The 16,994-nt window shown below is 47.5% G+C and overlaps 1 protein-coding gene across 1 annotated transcript; it reads right to left on the reverse strand.

The window, feature by feature from the left end:
• Positions 1-11,560: 11,560 nt before the first annotated feature.
• Positions 11,561-14,143, reverse strand: LOC104377778 (uncharacterized). The gene is made up of 5 exons (XM_086620592.1): positions 13,934-14,143; positions 13,493-13,694; positions 13,081-13,412; positions 11,931-11,948; positions 11,561-11,644 (listed from the first exon to the last, which is right to left on the reverse strand). The coding sequence occupies exons 1-5, from the start codon at positions 14,141-14,143 to the stop codon at positions 11,561-11,563; spliced, it is 846 nt and encodes a 281-aa protein (XP_086476718.1).
• Positions 14,144-16,994: the final 2,851 nt, after the last annotated feature.

Consider the following 16,994-nt stretch of genomic DNA (forward strand, 5'->3'; position numbering starts at 1 on the left):
TCTACACTGATTCTAAGTATGCCTTTGGAGTTATACATGCTCATGGAGCCATATGGAAGGAACAAGGACTGCTGTCCTCTCAAGGAACTCCTGTAAAACATGGAGTGGAAATTGTGAAACTATTCACAGCAGGTTCTTTACCCAAGGAAGTGGCTGTAACAGACCGACGTGATTAAAGGAAATTGAAGAGCTGATGAAGTAGCAAGAGAGTATCCTTTAGTAAAATAGTTGGTGCTCTAATATCCAGAGGTAAAATAGAATGAAAAGGCTCTTAGATACAATAAAATTAATTAGCTAAACTTTTGACTTGTGATAAGAAAAATGAATGGTGGGTCACACCCAATGGACAATGTATAGTTACAGCTCCAATTATAAGAGAATTGTTGCATCGAACTCATAAAGATACACGTACAGGAGCAGATGTGTTAGTTTTGGCTGTTGAGATATGCAATTGGACCCAGAATGCAGCAGCACGCAGAAGTAATTATTAGACAACGTCAAATTTGTTATAAAAATAATCCAACAATACGAAAAAACCCTCCACCTGGAGAGGTAGAATGGGGATATCTTCCTGAGGAATACTGCCAGATCGATTTTTCTGAATTACCTAGAAGTAATGGATATAAATACCTTTTGGTAACAGCAGATATCTCTTTCAGGATGGCTTGAAGCTTTCCCATGTTGAAGCAACAAAACTAGAGAAGTAATAAAATGATGTTAAGAGAAATAATTCCTAGATTTGGGATTCCAGAGGGAATATCATCAGATAGGGATCCTCATTTTGTGGTGAAAGTAGTACAAGAGTTTTAAAATTTATTTTAAAATAAGATAGAATTTACAAGTGGAAAGGTTGAAAGAATGAATCAGAATCAGATCAAGTTCCAAAGAGAAGTTGAGTCCTTATGAAATTTTATACAGGAGGTCCTATCAAATTATAATCATTAAAAGATTATGTCATATCTTTGGAAAAAGTTCCCTTCTCTTTACACAGGTAGATCACATTGACTGCCCCCGTCACCTTAGATATCCAGGTGCATAATTTTCAGCCAGGAGACTGGATCTACGTTCGAACCCGGAACGATGAACCTTTGAAGGAAAAGTGGAAGGGACCATACCAAGTCCTGCTCACAACACATACGGCAGTGAAAGTCTCTGGGATTCGAACCTGGATCCACTACAGTAGGATAAAGCCAGCTGCAGCCCCAGAATGGGAAGCTGAACAAGTAGGACCAACACATCTAAAGTTTACTCAAAAATGTCAATGTTGACATTAATAATCTGTTTGAACCGATTAGGAGGGTGAGGAGAATTTGCACAGAGGAGGGTGAGGAGAATTTAATTTTGTCTTTGATCCAAGGATTTGGAAAAATGCACAATCTTACTAGTGTAATGTTCTGCATACTCATCCTCCAAGCAGCTGGCCAGCCCTTGCCATGGGAAATAATTCCTGAAAATCTGTCAGTTATAGAGAGGTATGGTAATATTTCTAAGGCTTTCAGTGCAGCTAATGTATCTTATTATCTGGATGAGGATGCCAAATGCAAACAAGAAGGCAATGATGAGCTCCAGGATCCAATGCCCTGGAGGCCAGGTAATAACAGAGTTGTGGCTGGGAAAGAGCCATGTGATCAATGCTCACAAAGATATAAACCTTTAGATCAGGACTTTCTAAAATTTGCCCTAACAGCTTCAGAAGGACAGGCAGAGGGACTGTTGAAATTGTGTGTCACTCAGAATCATACTAAAAATATATCCACAACCCCAGAATGTGTAACATTGATAAAGAAACCTAAAACATGGACTAGGTCCTTAGAAGGGTCCTGGAAATAAAGGGGAAACTTAAGTTGGTGTATAACCTGGGAAACTAGCTCTGTATTTAACAATAGTAAAGCTAATTGGAAGTGTAACAATCTCCTGACTGAAAGTCAAATAGCCCTTTTAAATTGTACCATAACTATTGGGTCGTGTAAAGATCGCAAAGATGTTATACCCTCTCCAGGATACACTGTGTGGGCAACATCAGATGGGTTTTGGACAACATGATTAAAACCAAGTCCAATTACTAGACAAGTGACACTGGGGTTGTTAACCCTTTGAAACAAAATATTGGGGAAGAGTGAAAAGAGATATTGGTCAGGATGAAGATACATGGACAGGTCCAACAGCAGCTGTAGAGTCTGGATGGGGAACTCAGAGTTTTCTGTTGCCATGTTTGACGGCATTAGAAAACAGAATGCTCATGGAAAATCTAACCTGGCAAGTAGAAACCCTATCAAAGGCCACTGAGAAAGGGTTCCAACTGATTAACAAGGAATTACAAAAAAATACAAAGATGACATTACAAAGTAAATTGGCTTTAGATTTACTGTTAGCAGAGGAACAGGGGCTGTGTGGCTACCTCAGGCTGGATCATGAACGTTGCTGCATGCACATCCCAAACGTGACAGGTGATTTAAAAGTGCAGCTCCAAAGGCTGAAACAAGTAGCAGATGACAGTAAAGCTATTGAAGCCTCAGCTGAAAGCAACTGGCTAAACAAAATCTCACAAGCTATAGGGGGATGGTCATTAAAAGGGTGGCTGCCACTCTGTTAGAAGGAATAACACTGTTACTCGTCATAATTATGATCATTGCAATCAGCATTGGGTGTATGAGAAGAGTGATTGAAAAGAACATATGGAAATAATAAGATACATTAGAAGCATGAATACAATTTATTTTTGTTAGTTTAGAGGACTTTTGTTAGTTTAAAAAAATAATACTTCTGTTAAATTGTGAAGCATGCATAAGATTCATTTTTTTTTTAGTTTATAATAGCTACTTAACTTATTATAGATTGGTAATAATAGGCTGTGTGAAAATGTTGTACAAAAGCCACAAAAGGTGAGACTCCTCTAAAATTGATATTAGATAGGGGGGAATTGTTACCCAGCAATGAAGGGCTTAAAACTTTTCTAAGAATTTCATGAGGGGTTTAGTAGGCAGTTTGCACATACCTAAGGAACAGAACAAGATGAGTGTCCTTGAAGCTGCCGGGAGCGATTAGAAGGGAGACTTTTTATCCAGAGTCTTGCCCTTGGAGGGAACATTCCAGAGAACGGATCAACATTGTTCTCATGTTTTTCTGAGCTGTGAACATGCACAGCAGTGACGTGGGGAAAAGGGAATTCTGGCCAGGGGTGATCGTGACTACCGACTCATGGATCACCTGCCCTGAACATACCCCCGACCCAAAAGAGAGGGGTGGAAGAAGAGAACTGAGCATGCAAAGTAAAGCGAGAGAAAATTAACCAATTGTTTAAGAGAATAACAATGACTATGTAAACATGCTATGAATATGCATGTTCGCAGTGTATAACTAAGTTTCTGCCCAGGGGCCAGGTGTGCAGCCAGGAGGAGATGTCCCCCGTGCACCCGGCACCGCAATAAAGCAATGCCGCTGTCCGACACTGCAAACTGTTAGAGAGTTTCTGTCCAGATTTTCGGTGACATCATCACCAAGCCAACCTGCCTTAACACTGAGATCTACCTTAACCTGTTTTCAGACCTGAGACATTTAAAGGTTCTTTAATAATGAATATGTCTCTATAACTTCCACTTAATATTGAGAATTCCTCTCAGTTTGCAGGTTTGTGTTAGGATGGTGTTGTAGGAAAGGGACATTCTACATGTAGGAAAGCACTTCATGTAGACATGTGAGGATGTGAAGTCTGCTCAGATATTCTGCAAATTTACTTGTATTGTTTTGGGGCTGCAATAGAGAGAGAAATTTCATTCCCAAGCAAGCACTCAAAGAGTTGTGGTCAACAGTTCAATGTCCAAGTGGAGGCCAATGATGAGTGGTGCTCTTCAGCGGTCAGTACTGGGGACAGTGTTATTTAACATCTTTGTTGGAGACATGGACAGTGGAATCGAGTGCGCCCTCAGCAAGTTTGCAGATGACACCAAGTTGTGTGGTGTTGTGGACACGCTGGAGGGAAGGGATGCCATCCAGAGGGACCTTGACAGGCTGGAGAGGTGGGCCTGTGAGAACCTCGTGAAGTTCAACAAGGCCAAGTGCAAGGTCCTGTACGTGGGTCGGGGCAATCCCAAGCATAAGTACAGGCTGGGCGAAGAATAGATCGAGAGCAGCCCTGAGGAAAAGTACTTGGGAGTGCTGGTGGATGAGAAGCTCAACATGAGCCGGCACCGTGCGCTGGCAGCCCAGAAAGCCAACCGTGTCCTGGGCTGTATCAGGTTGGATGAAACTTTGGGCAACCTGGTGTAGTGGAGGGTGTCCCCGCCCATGGCAGGGGGTTTGGAACTAGATGATCTTTGAGATCCCTTCCAACCCAAACCATTCTGTGATTCTGTGGTACTATGTTGAAATTCAGAATCTGGCACTACCTAAAGTAGCAGTTTCTGTATGCAGATGCTGCTACTCTGAATTTTGCAGTTTTTTGAAATAACTGTGCCAAGATCTTGGTTCATTGCATGTTAGCTGCTCCTCTTATGATCAAACCCAGTTAAGTGTGCAGGGATCTTCAGGACTGCTATTATTCACTCCACAGAAGATAAAGGTAAAGCTGATGTCATGTAGCAGACATAGGAGCCACCACAGCTTGATCTAAAGACGCATCCTTATATAAAGTTCAGCAAACAGCTTGGGTGGAAGGGCAGAGCTAATGTGGTGTTCTGCTGTGTAGATATGCCTAGATATGGAGATTCCCTTTGTAGTCAGTACAAAGACATCATCACTTCTTGGGTGTGATTCATCTCATCCTTAAGTAGTTATCTGAAATCATCTTCTCTAACAGTGTCCTCACTGTATTTGCTAGAATTTCTTTTATGCACTCCAATATATGCTATACATTGCAGTAAAGTCCCATTCCTTCTGCTTACCTCTCCCGTTGTTCATTGGTGTTTTGGGAATAATTATAGATGCCAGAGGATTGCTATTTTTCAAATGAAGCTTTAAGCTAGGAGGATATAATTTGGGTTTTGGACAGGAAAGAACATTATATCCTATAAATATGACATATTTATTTCTCACTTTTCTGAAATGTTTTTGCCTGACAACAGAGATAAAACAAGGTAATGAAGCAGGGTATAAATAGGCAGAAAGTCAGAGATTCTGTAACTGAAATGTTTATTGTAGAAATTAACTCTCATACAATCTGAATTGATACTCCTATTTAACTTAAGAAAAAAAGATGGACACAATGAAACAGAAAGCTGTAATTGGAATATATCTCATGGAAATTTGAAATCTACAAGTGAAGAATTTTTTTTTTTTTAATTGAGAGGGGGAAACTAGCCGTTTCCTACTGAAATGTGAACATTATGCAACTTCCTGAATAAGGAAATTAAAAAATATAGAAAAAAGAGGAAGGTAACTGATGACACTGAAATGTTTTAGAAAACGCAGCATGATTTGTGCTAGGTGGGCTAGTGAGGATTTAGGAGCAAGCCAAGCCTTGAGAACCAGGATGAGAATATCAGAGACCAGTTTGTCCTGTTTCCCAAAGAATCTGTTGCCAAGGGAGTTGGGAAGAGTGTATGAGTCAGGAGGTTCAAGAAAAATAGTGTCTTATCTGATGGGCTTTACATGTTTTGCTAATGAGGCAGGCACAGAGTCCTCAGGGCAAGCTGGCTGTCAGGAAGCCAAGGGAGGTGTGTTCCTGGAGGATAGTCAGGTACCAGATACCTGTCATTTTCTCAAATGATAAATCCCTGCCGATGACAACAGCTCTCTTTCATGGATTCCCAGGGTACCATTTCCAGGATTAGCACTGATCATATTTTGTGAACTTTGGATTTATTTTTTTTTTTAATGTGCCTTTGGCGACTTTTTCAGCAAATGAAAATGACAATCATAGAATCATAGACTCATAGAATGGTTCGCGTTGGAAGGGACCTCAAAGATCATCTAGGTCCAACCTCCCCGCCATGGGCAGAGACACCTTCCACTACACCAAGTTGCTCAAAGCCTCATCCAGCCTGGCCTTGAACACTTCCAGGGATGGGGCAGACACAGCTTCTCTGGGCAACCCGTTCCAGTGCCTCACCACCCTCAGAGTGAAAAATTTCTTCCTTATATCTAATCTAAATCTCCCCTCTTTCAGTTTAAAGCCATTGCTCCTTGTCTTATCACTAAGATAAAAGTCCCTTGTAAAAAGTCCCTTGTAAAAAGTCCCTCTCCAGCTTTCCTCTAGGCCCCCTTTAAGTACTGGAAGGCTGCAATAAGATCACCCCGGAGCCTTCTCTTCTGCAGGCTGAACAGCCCCAACTCTCTCAGCCTGTCTTCAGAGGAGAGGTGCTCCAGCCCTCTGATCATCTTTGTGGCCTCCTCTGGACTCGCTCCATGTCCCTCTTGTGTTGGGGACCCCAAAGCTGAATGCAGTATTCCAGGTGGGGTCTCACGAGAGCAGAGTAGAGGGGCAGAATCCCCTCCCTCGCCCTGCTGCCCACACTGCTTTGGATGCAGCCCAGGACACGGTTGGCTTTCTGGGCTGCCAGCGCACGGTGCCGGCTCATGTTGAGCTTCTCATCCACCAGCACTCCCAAGTCCTTTTCCTCAGGGCTGCTCTCCATCCATTCTCCGCCCAGCCTGTTCTTGTGCTTGGGATTGCCTCGACCCGCATGCAGGACCTTGCACTTGGCCTTGTTGAACTTTATAAGGTTCTCACAGGCCCATCTCTCCAGCCTGTCAAGGTCCCTCTGGATGGCATCCCTTCCCTCCAGTGGTGCATTGTTCTTTATGAAGACTTAGTCCAACAATAGCTGTAACACAAGAATAGCTGTACAGGCTGTCACTTGACACATATTCTGGAACACCAGAGATTTTAAACTGGGTTGAGGTGTCTTCACTGAACTGCTCGCACATTCTGAGTTCTCTCAATTAAGACATCTTTAGCATCTGCAAAAGATGAGATAAAAATTTAGTCTGAATCGAAATACTCCCTCTTCCTGTCATGCATTTCAAGCTATCTCTATATTTTTGTGTGTGTGTGAGATAGACCGGGTTTCACTTGGTTCTGTTTCAGAGGTTGTGATTTGATGTGTGCATCCCTAAGGTGTGTGAAACCAGATCCAAAGACACTGTGGACAGAGAGAGATTTCTCTCTACTTCTAGACAGTGACAGAGGAACTGTAGTTGTTGAACACCCACATCATGAACATGTGTACGTTTTACTGTTAAAACAACTCTTTTTGGTAGAGAAGAACTCATACCTTGATCTCAGACACATAAAGCCTTTCCAATGTCATTTCCATTGAACATCCCACTGGGGAGACTTGCAGAAGAATGATGGTGGTTCAGTGAGAAGCAACAGGTGAACTGGATGAGTATTGCAGAGGTGGGGAAAATCAGAGGGGGTAATATTTCAGGGAATTGCTCAAGGCTTTGGGATGGGCAAGATGACATGACACTGAGAGTGGGTACTTGGGCACTCACTGAAGGTGGGTGGCTGGAAGGTGGGGCTGTAACAGCTGTGACCTGCAAGCTGTCGTGACCAGGGAGAAGATGCTCTTCATGGCAGAAAAGCACCCATCCCTTTCTGGAAAGGCAAGGGAATGATCTGCTGAGAGTGGAATTTTGGGGCTTTCAGGGGCAGCCTGTGAGGCACCACTGAAGCAGTGGGATCTGGTGGGGTGGGGATCTGGTCCGGGGCAGGAGGGACTCTATGTGGAGAAGCTGGGTACCATCTCTATGTGGCTGGACTGCCAGGGGCCTGCAGTCTCGGCCAAAGGCTTATCAGGAAAAGTAAGGTGGTGAGGGCTGTTTCAGGACTGAGCAGCAGAGCTTGAGCCTGGGGCACACAGGGGAGGAGGGCAGCCCCAGGGCTGGGATACCAGTGACGTGTGAGCCAGACTGATACACCTTTGCTCAGGCATCTTTGCTGTGTGGCCGCTGCAGCTTCCCAGGAGCCCGAGTGTCCCCTCTGCACTTTCTGCACTGACCAGAATGAAGCCTCAGGCAAAGGAGGCCTGAAAATGTCCTGCTGTGGATCAGCACCTGGCCCCTTGCTTTGGCAGGACTCATCAAGGGGGTGCTTGGTGAAAGCAACATTGCCTCCTTTATTTTCCTGTAACTCTGCTCAGATTTTCTGCTCTGATCAGTCCCCCAGGAGGGCCACTTAGGCTTCCTGCAGCAGCTCCATCTCTAATAGCCTCAGCAGGCCCCATTAAAGCTCCAGGAAACTTTACTCCTGTGACCGCCCTTGGCACTATGTAATTTTTACCCAAGGGCTTGACAGAATGAGCAAATCGTAACAAGCTTTTTCTTGCTGCTAACTCCCTGTACAGTCATCAGGTGGCTAATAGGAGAAATAGTCTTTGAGAAAGAGTTTTTTAGACTTCAAGTTTTTAATGAGCATATGATGCAACAGGGGATTTCTTGTTTCTTATTCAAGCCTAATGATGTTCCATTAATGTGTTTCAAATGAACTTAATAAACATCATTTTTCAATAGGGGCTGACGCTGTCAAGGAAAACTAAACAACACTGTATTTGTGGTCAAGCATCTCGTGGACTGTGTGTCTTTGGCCATTTCTGTCAGGATTCATGAAGCTCAAAGCCGTCTGTGATAAAATCGGCCCTCTCACCACGTTCAGACACAACACTGATTGCAAATGCAGTGACAGCTCCAATTCCCTCTGGTACTGTCCTTGTAAAACTACCTACATGCTCAGTTAGGATGAAAAATAAATTTGTGTACCAAAAACCATGACATATATAAAATTATTCAAAAAAAACAAATAACGTTTTATAACATTTCAAAGATCGGTTTTCAAACTCTCTCACTTGACTAGAAGATATACCAGTACAACCAGCCCTGGCCACATCACTAGAGACAGGCTCATATATGACCAGAAGACACACAAACGTGCATAGATGTGAGCACCGTAAGACAAGTGAAGATAAAAAGCAGGGATTAGTGATTGTACTTGTCCAAGAATTAAACAGACAAATATTAGGTAGGACAAATATCAAGCTGATGGAAAAAACCATTTGATAGGTAGACAAGCAGGCAAGTAAGCATTTGTATAAATGGAGAAAAAGGCAGAAGAAAATTTAATGGGCAGTGGGCTAGCTGAAGTATTAAGAACACAAAGTAGTGTCATGCACACATAGACTTTTTCTTTCAACAAATGAAGAATATAATCACAGAAGCATGGGGAATATTTGTCAGATTGCTGTCAACTTTAGAAATTTTGGGCAACTAAATTAATGAATTAAAATTCAGGAAAAATGTTGATGTTTACCAGATTTGCATATATTTAATTTCCAAACAAAATCTTTTCCTTTAGAAATAAGTCAATACGAACAAGTTAAAACATTTTGCTTCAGCATGAATGACAGCAACTAACCATAGCGCAGAATTAAAACGGAGAATGATCTGGCTTGTCAAGAAACACAGAGGAGTAGGTAGATAGACTAGATAACCACTTATGATCACTGCCATTCCACTTTATCTAGGCCATAGGAGGTACCTTTTGTGAGCTTGCAGTATAGCTAGTTGAAAAAGGAGATTTTCATGCTATTTCCAGGAAGGCTTCCTATGTTCTTCCTCCTGACCTGAGGACTTGCCTGAAGTGGGAGGAGAATTCAATGCAGAACACCAAAACCAAGCCAGCAGGCAAGAGAAAGACAGAAAAGCTACAGAGAAATGGCGAGAACAAGAAGCAATGGACAACAGTGGAGATACAAGTAATGCCACAAGTAGTCAAAGATGGGAGAGGATTGCCCAGGGAGGCTGTAGACTCTCCATCTTTGAAGATGTCCAAGATCCAACCAGACAAGGCCCTGAACCGCCTCCTCTACCTGACCCTGCTTTGAGGTAGGCTGGGACTGCGCAATCTCTACCTGAGCTGTTGCGTGATTCGCTGAGCATCTGCTGGATCCCCTCATCCAGAAGCAGCCATCAAGCTCCAGGGAGCAGAGAGGGGGCAGGGGCCAGTGCTGAGGAAAGCTGCAGAGGTGTGCAGGGCACAGGGCAGGAGGAGGGGCACTGGTGTCAGTCCCAGTGCTTGGTGCACATTAAAGAAGCACTATCAGAGTGCATGAAACATTTGACCTGACAGGAAGGCAAGGAAATAAGATATAAGCACGCTGAGGAAAGCGTTGAGGAGACCCACCGGCTTTCTTTCCCCTGTGACTACCCCAGCTGAGCAATATGCTCCTGGATGAGCCCCAGTAGTGTTTCCATCTTCCTGGCCATCACCAGCTACAACCTTTCTCCAGGGCCACAGCACACTTTTCACTCATTGGACCTTTCAAGGGAGCAGCAGAGCTCTTTGCAGAAGCCTAGTGTGCCCTCTCTTGCAAGAGCCAGTCTGATAACCTGTGAGAAGTTTTTCTTCTCCATGAAGACCATGCAGACTCAGAAGACCATACAGACCCAGAAGCATGCTGAGTTGACAGCCTGGCAGGTAGAAGCCTCTTTAAGGGTGTAATAGCATTTCCATTGTCCATTGAAACCAGGAAGCAGAAGTGCTGTGAAAGCAACTCTGGTCACCCTTTGCAGAGAGGATCTCAGGAAAGAGAATATCTCACATTACTTATTTAAGTGCACCAGGGACATTCCACTGTAACTTCCCTACGAACATGTTGCCTTTGCATATAAGACTGTGCTTTGGGTCCAAAGCCAAATGAAAAGGCAGTCACTGGCTTCCATAAGAACGGAATGATCTCCTTGGTTTCTGTACAATAGGGGCTACATTTCCCTACCCAACAGGATCATGAATTAGTTAAAACTTGCAAAGTTTTTGAGATGCTCTGATGGAAAGCAATCCATGGTTTTAGTACTAATCCATGGTTTTAGTACTAATCCATGTTTTTAATACTACCTGAAAAATAAACTAATAAAAAGGTACTAGGATTTTTGGAATATTTTCTCTCCTTGAAGAGAAGTTTTTCTTCTCCATGAAGAACAAGAATGTAATTTTTTTTTAAAATTACACTCCATTCCTAGCTCACTGCTGTCAGACTGTGCTCTCCTCTTTTTTTTGCCAGCATGTGTTTCTGTGTTTGTGTGAGATGTTGGCAACTAAATCTGAACCTGTAGTAGCCAGCAAGTACAAGGGTGTATAGCAACAAACAGACTAGGATGGAAAATGTCCCAAGTCATAGAATCCATCTCACTCGTCTTTCCTGAAGTAGAACCAGCCATGTCCATCTCCTCACCGAAAGGACCCTGAAGGTCCTCACTTGCAGCCGAGTACTCAGGAATTGATGTGCCTGACGGGAAGGGAGAAACACCTTTGTCCCCAGGAAATCACTGCCTTGTGAGAGGGGGCTCTGTGATTTGCTCTCCCTGCTACTCCAGAGCAGTCTGCCTCCATGAAACCTAAAGTGAGGGACACTGTCAGAGCTGGCACCATGAGGTGTCTTCCCTTCATCTTTAGCGACGAGGGCCACATTGTCCAGACTCTCTTTGGAGATGAACTGCTGTAGTTTCAGGTTGATCGGTAGGGAAGGCAGCTGGCGGAGCTGTGCTGCTTGGGGTGTCAGGTGAGCAGCACTGGTCCCTTCTCTTTCCCCAACTTGCCTGCCTTGTAAATGGGAGCAGGATTTCCCATCTATGCAGACATTTCTGGAGGGAGGCGAGGACAATCAGTGTAGGCAATGGGGTTTTGTTGTTCCCTGGGGCCCAGCAGCCCCTCCTAGAAGAAGAATACCACCGTGATCAGGCCCTAGCCAGCACCTGTGGACCCATCTGTGTTTCAGGGCCATTGGTGCTCTGGGACAACGGCAGCATTGCTGACTCAGTGGCTCATCCCCCTTTCCCTGGGGCTTGGGCACAGCTTGGGTTTACAAGAATGAGGAAACTTTGGGAGAAGGAGCCATCTTCTCTAGGTGCTGAGCACCCATGGGTGCTGTAGAAAAGGAGGGATGTGCAGGATCTGGGTCTGTTGTGGTGCAGGGTGCAGAAGGGACACCAGCACTTACCTGCCTGTAGCTGCTCACCTGGGGGGGACAAACACCCGGCATCAGCCCCGGTGGCACCAATGAGACCCAGGGCACCAGTGTCATACCTCAGTTCATTCCCGGACTGATGTCATCCCCCTGCCCGAGTCCCTGGCCAGGGTCCCCGTGCCAGCACCCCAAACCTGTCACACCCAAGAGCACAGTCGGCACCGGGGCTGTAGGAACAGGCCATCTAGGGCTTGCAGGATTTGCACCAGGGTACTCACCTGTGGGGAAATGGAGCAGAATGAGCCTGGGACCCATCCCCTTCTGGCACCTATCACTGCTGACACCCATGCATGCTAGCACCCATCCCCAATGGGTGCCTGCAATGGGGTATGGAGATGGGAGCATCCTTACCAGGGCACTGGTGCTAGTTCCCATTGTTTTCTGTGGGACGGAGCCGGTGACAGAGCCGGGCTGCTGGTACCTCCAGCAAGGGTTGTGGGAAATGCCGTGGGAATGGGTGGGTTGATACATACCAGGGCCAAACCTGACCTCGCGTCCTTCCAGATGCACATGAGAGGTGGAGAAAGGCTGGAAGGAAAACCCAAAATGCGTACAAAGTCCAGGAAGCCCCTGGATATGTTTTTTTTTCTACTTTTTAAAGCTGTTGTTAATTTCCTAATTCCACATTAAAGGTAAACTTTGGGAATGGGCAGAGTTGATGTGGGAGATTCTTTAAATGTTTTTGCATTTCAACACAATGCAATCAACCCTGTTCGATTTGTGTTGTTTTCACTTTCGCTTTCCTTTTCACAGAAGTCTCTTTCCCCCATGCCTCCATCTTCTTTACTCCCCCCATCAGGTGGTGAGGCATTTGGAGCCTTTTCTTCTGCAGGTTGGACAGCCTCAGCTGTCTCAAATTCTCTTCATGTGAGAGATGCTCCAGGCTCTTGGTGGCCCTTCGTTGGTCTCTCTCCAGTATGTCCATGTCTCTCTTACACTGGGGAGCCCATCACAGGACCCAGGTAAAAGCAAAGGCCAAACCCCCCCAAATCAAACAGGGTTGGCACAGACTCTCCATGCAACCATTTATTGCCACACAAGAGAGATGTCAAAGGTTCCGGCGCAGCGCCGTCTCCTGGAGAAGGATGCTTCATCTCTGCACATCCCCCCAGCACATCATCACCTCCATCACTGCAGCACTGGAGCCACCGGGGAGAGAAGACGGGCTGTGGTGATGCTTGATCGGGTGGGCTTCGCAGTCCCCCGAGATGGTGGCATCCAATGTGACGGTGGCACCCACCGTGGCACCAGTGAGCTGGCCCAGCCCCAGCAGGACAAGGGCAAAGTGGACACAGTTGCAGATGATGGCATCGTACTCCACCTCCTGATCTGCTTCAGGGTGACCACATCCAACACCTTCCTTCCTCCGCAGCACCTTGGCCGGACCCCGTGTCCACAGGAGGTGGCTCTTGCTGTGCTTGGCCATGATCCCTGATGGGGATGTCCCAGAGTTGCCTGCAGGGCAGAGGGGATGCTGCAACCCACATCCCTTCCACAGGGATGTTGCTATGCTGTGACCACCTCCTGGGGCTCACCTTCCAGGTGGATGATGTCCCCATCACCGCAGTAGATGCCAGCGTGGGCATCCCACCAGCTGGGGCCTCCTGAGGCCAGAGGGAAGAGGAAGAGGTCCCCAGGTTGGGGCTCAGCCACCCCATTGGGAATGACGTGGAAGTGCTGGCCCAGCAGCCCCTCGCAGAGGAAGAATGCGGCCGTGCTCGTGGCCCCAGCCACCACCTGGGGACCCGTCCATGTTTCAGGGTCACCAGTGCCCCAGGGACAGCGGCATCATCACCGACCCACTCACTCATCCCCCTTGCCCAGTGGCTTGTTCCCCACTCTGAGGGTGGGGAAACTTTGGGAGAAGGAGCCATCTTCTCTAGGTGCTGAGCACCCATGGGTGCTGTGGAAAAGGTGGGATGTGCAGGATTTGGGTCTGTTGTGGTGCAGGGTGCAGAGGAGACACCGGCACTTACCTGCCTGGAGCTGCTCACCTGGAGGGACAAACACCCGGCATCAGCCCCGGTGGCACCAATGAGACCCAGGGCACCAGTGTCATGGCTCAGCCCCTGCCCGTACTGATGCCATCCCCCTGCCTGAGTCCCTGGCCAGGATCCCTGTGCCAGCACCCCAAACCTGTCACACCCAAGAGCACGGTCGGCACCGGGGCTGTAGGAACAGGCCATCTAGGTCTTGCAGGATCTGCACCAGGGTGCTAATCTGTGGGGAAAGGGTGCAGAGCCAGCCTGGGACCCATCCCCTTCTGACATCCGTCTCTGCTGGCACCCACACATGCTAGCACCCATCTCCAACCCACAGCAGCCTCCGAGGCCCCTCCATCACCCCAGCACTTTCAAACTCATCACTGGGCAGGTCCCAGCCATGGGATCCTTGGGTGCTGGGTGCTATGGCGAAGGGGTGAGACCACCTGGGTGTGGATGCGTTCCCTGCCATCTCTCCTGTTACCTGGGTGAGGAAGTTCATCTGCAAGGAGAAAAACAAAATATCCAGAGAGCTGGGGATACAGGTCTGTGCCCATCTCCACCTCGGGAACCTGTCTGTCCCCAAACGGTTGTGGTGGTGTCACATCGCCCTGCTGAAAGCCAGGCTGCAGCCTTGGGCACTGTGCCAGCCCCTGCACTCCTGCCGTGCTCAGCTCCCTCACCTTGGGAATGCTTCCAAGGTCCCCTCGCTCCACCGTGCTCCCCAAGCAGCTCTGCTTCAAAGGGGCAGGACCTCAACGTGCCCTAGAGAGCACAGTGGTGGCTCTTGGTACCCGCACGTAGTTCCACCAGTGCCCGGGAATGTGTCCAGACCACACCGATCAGCTCCACCGTGGCTCCGAGCCCATCCTGTCCCAGCATCACGGGGCCAGTCCCAAGGGGACAAACCCAACCTGGTGTGACATTTCATCAATGAATCTCTTGGGTGACCTGAAAGCCCCATGACCATGCTGTATGGGGAGCCAGTCACCACCCGGCTACTGCCAAAACACCTTTTTGTGCCAAAGTGCCTCTTGCCCTGAAGGTGGCCCAAGGGATGGCCACCAGCCTATCCCCAGCCATGTATCCCTGGGGACAGTGGGTGCCCAGGGTCAGCTCCAGAGCCACATTAAACTTTAATCCTTGCTCCAGGGGGCCAGTGAAGGCTTTGGGAAGGTTTGGGAGCTTTCCTCGAGGAAAGGGAGGCAAGAGAGGCAGCATGCACCTTTTGGGCTACGTGTTTGTGAGATCCCTTCTGCCTCATTGCCTGCTGGGCCAGCAGCAGGCACATGGTTTGGATTTGACTTTAAGGTCACTTCTGTCCGTGCAGCTGATGGGCCAGAATAGGCTCACAGCACTGCCATGTGCCCATGCTATCTTCCTGCTGACATCTCATGAAGCACTCAGACAAGGAGGACTTCTGCAAGAAGTTCTGACTGAAAGGTCCCAGCAATTGCGAGAGGTTCGTGAGGCCTGGAAGAAAGTCAGCGTCACTCCTGTCTTCCAGAAGGGCACGAATCAGAACTGAAGGCTTGTCAGCCTCACCTCAGTCCCTGGAAAGGGGAAGAAGAAACTCATCCTGGAAACCCTTTCCAGACTCATGAAGAGAAAGAAGGTCATTTATTTTTTTTAATTACACTCCATTCCTAGCTCACTGCTGTCAGACTGTGCTCTCCTCTTTTTTTTGCCAGCATGTGTTTCTGTGTTTGTGTGAGATGTTGGCAACTAAATCTGAACCTGTAGTAGCCAGCAAGTACAAGGGTGTATAGCAACAAACAGACTAGGATGGAAAATGTCCCAAGGCATAGAGTCCATCTGTCATGGGTTAGGCCGCTCCGGCAACTGAACCCCACACAGCCGCTCACTCACTCTCCCCCACCCCCAGGGATGAGGGAGAGAATTAAAGGATAAACGGGAAACCCGTGGGTTGAGATAAGAACAATTTAATACAGATGATTTAATACACAGGGTAGATGCTCACCACCCCCTCGTATGCGAAGCCCGTCTCGTCCCGAAGCTGCAATCCCAGACCAACGCGAGGCCCCGAAATGGAGAGGGGCAGAGAGAGAGAGAGAGTACTCTGAGAGTGGGGGTGCTGGGAGAGAGAGGGGACGAAAAGGCAACAGAGCAAAAGCGCAGAAGCGCAAAAGAGCAAAAGCAGCGAAAGAGCCAAAGCGCAAAAGCCCTTCTGTCCGGCTGCCCCTCACTGTTATACTGGGCATGGCGCTGCATGGTATGGAATACTGATTGGCCAGTTTGGCCTCAACCTTAAGCTCCACCACAAATCACAAGGGGAATCGTGGCCCCCTTGTCCCGGCTATGCTCCCCCCTTATCCCGCCGTGCTTCTGCACTCCGGCACACTGAAAAGTCCTTGGAGTCTCACGTCCAACCACAAACATCAACTTGCTATCAGCATTCTTCTCAGAGTGAGCCTCTGAGTAAAACCAAAACACGGAGCTCTTCCAGCTGCTAAAAAGAAGAGCCGACTCTGTCCCAGCTAAAACCAGGACACCATCTCACTTGTCTTTCCTGAAGTAGAACCAGCCATGTCCATCTCCTCACCGAAAGGACCCTGAAGGTCCTCACTTGCAGCCGAGTACTCAGGAATTGATGTGCCTGACGGGAAGGGAGAAACACCTTTGTCCCCAGGAAATCACTGCCTTGTGAGAGGGGGCTCTGTGATTTGCTCTCCCTGCTACTCCAGAGCAGTCTGCCTCCATGAAACCTAAAGTGAGGGACACTGTCAGAGCTGGCACCATGAGGTGTCTGCCCTTCATCTTTAGCGACGAGGGCCACATTGTCCAGACTCTCTTTGGAGATGAACTGCTGTAGTTTCAGGTGTAGGGAAGGCAGCTGGCGGAGCTGTGCTGCTTGGGGTGTCAGGTGAGATCAGGCTCTGAAGTTCTGCTCAACGATCAAAAACAGTGGACTTGTTTTCATGGCTCATACTCAGCCCTGGTCCCTTCTCTTTCCCCAGCTTGCCTACCTTGTAAATGGGAGCAGGATTTCCCATCTGTGCAGACATTTCTGGGGGGAGGCGAGGGCAAGCGGTGT

The sequence above is a fragment of the Tauraco erythrolophus genome, chromosome 14, assembly GCF_009769465.1.
Source record: "Tauraco erythrolophus isolate bTauEry1 chromosome 14, bTauEry1.pri, whole genome shotgun sequence".
Classification (NCBI taxonomy): Eukaryota; Metazoa; Chordata; class Aves; order Musophagiformes; family Musophagidae; genus Tauraco; species Tauraco erythrolophus.

Excerpts from the sequence above, each read along its gene's own strand:
- LOC104377778 (XM_086620592.1), bottom strand. The coding sequence starts at position 14,143 with ATGGCCTGTTCCTACAGCCCCGGTGCCGACCGTGCTCTTGGGTGTGAC. Across the intron at positions 13,695-13,933 it reads AGGTGAGCAGCTCCAGGCAG|GTGGTGGCTGGGGCCACGAG; the intron begins GTAAGTGCCGGT and ends ACGGGTCCCCAG. Across the intron at positions 13,413-13,492 it reads GGACATCATCCACCTGGAAG|GCAACTCTGGGACATCCCCA; the intron begins GTGAGCCCCAGG and ends TCTGCCCTGCAG.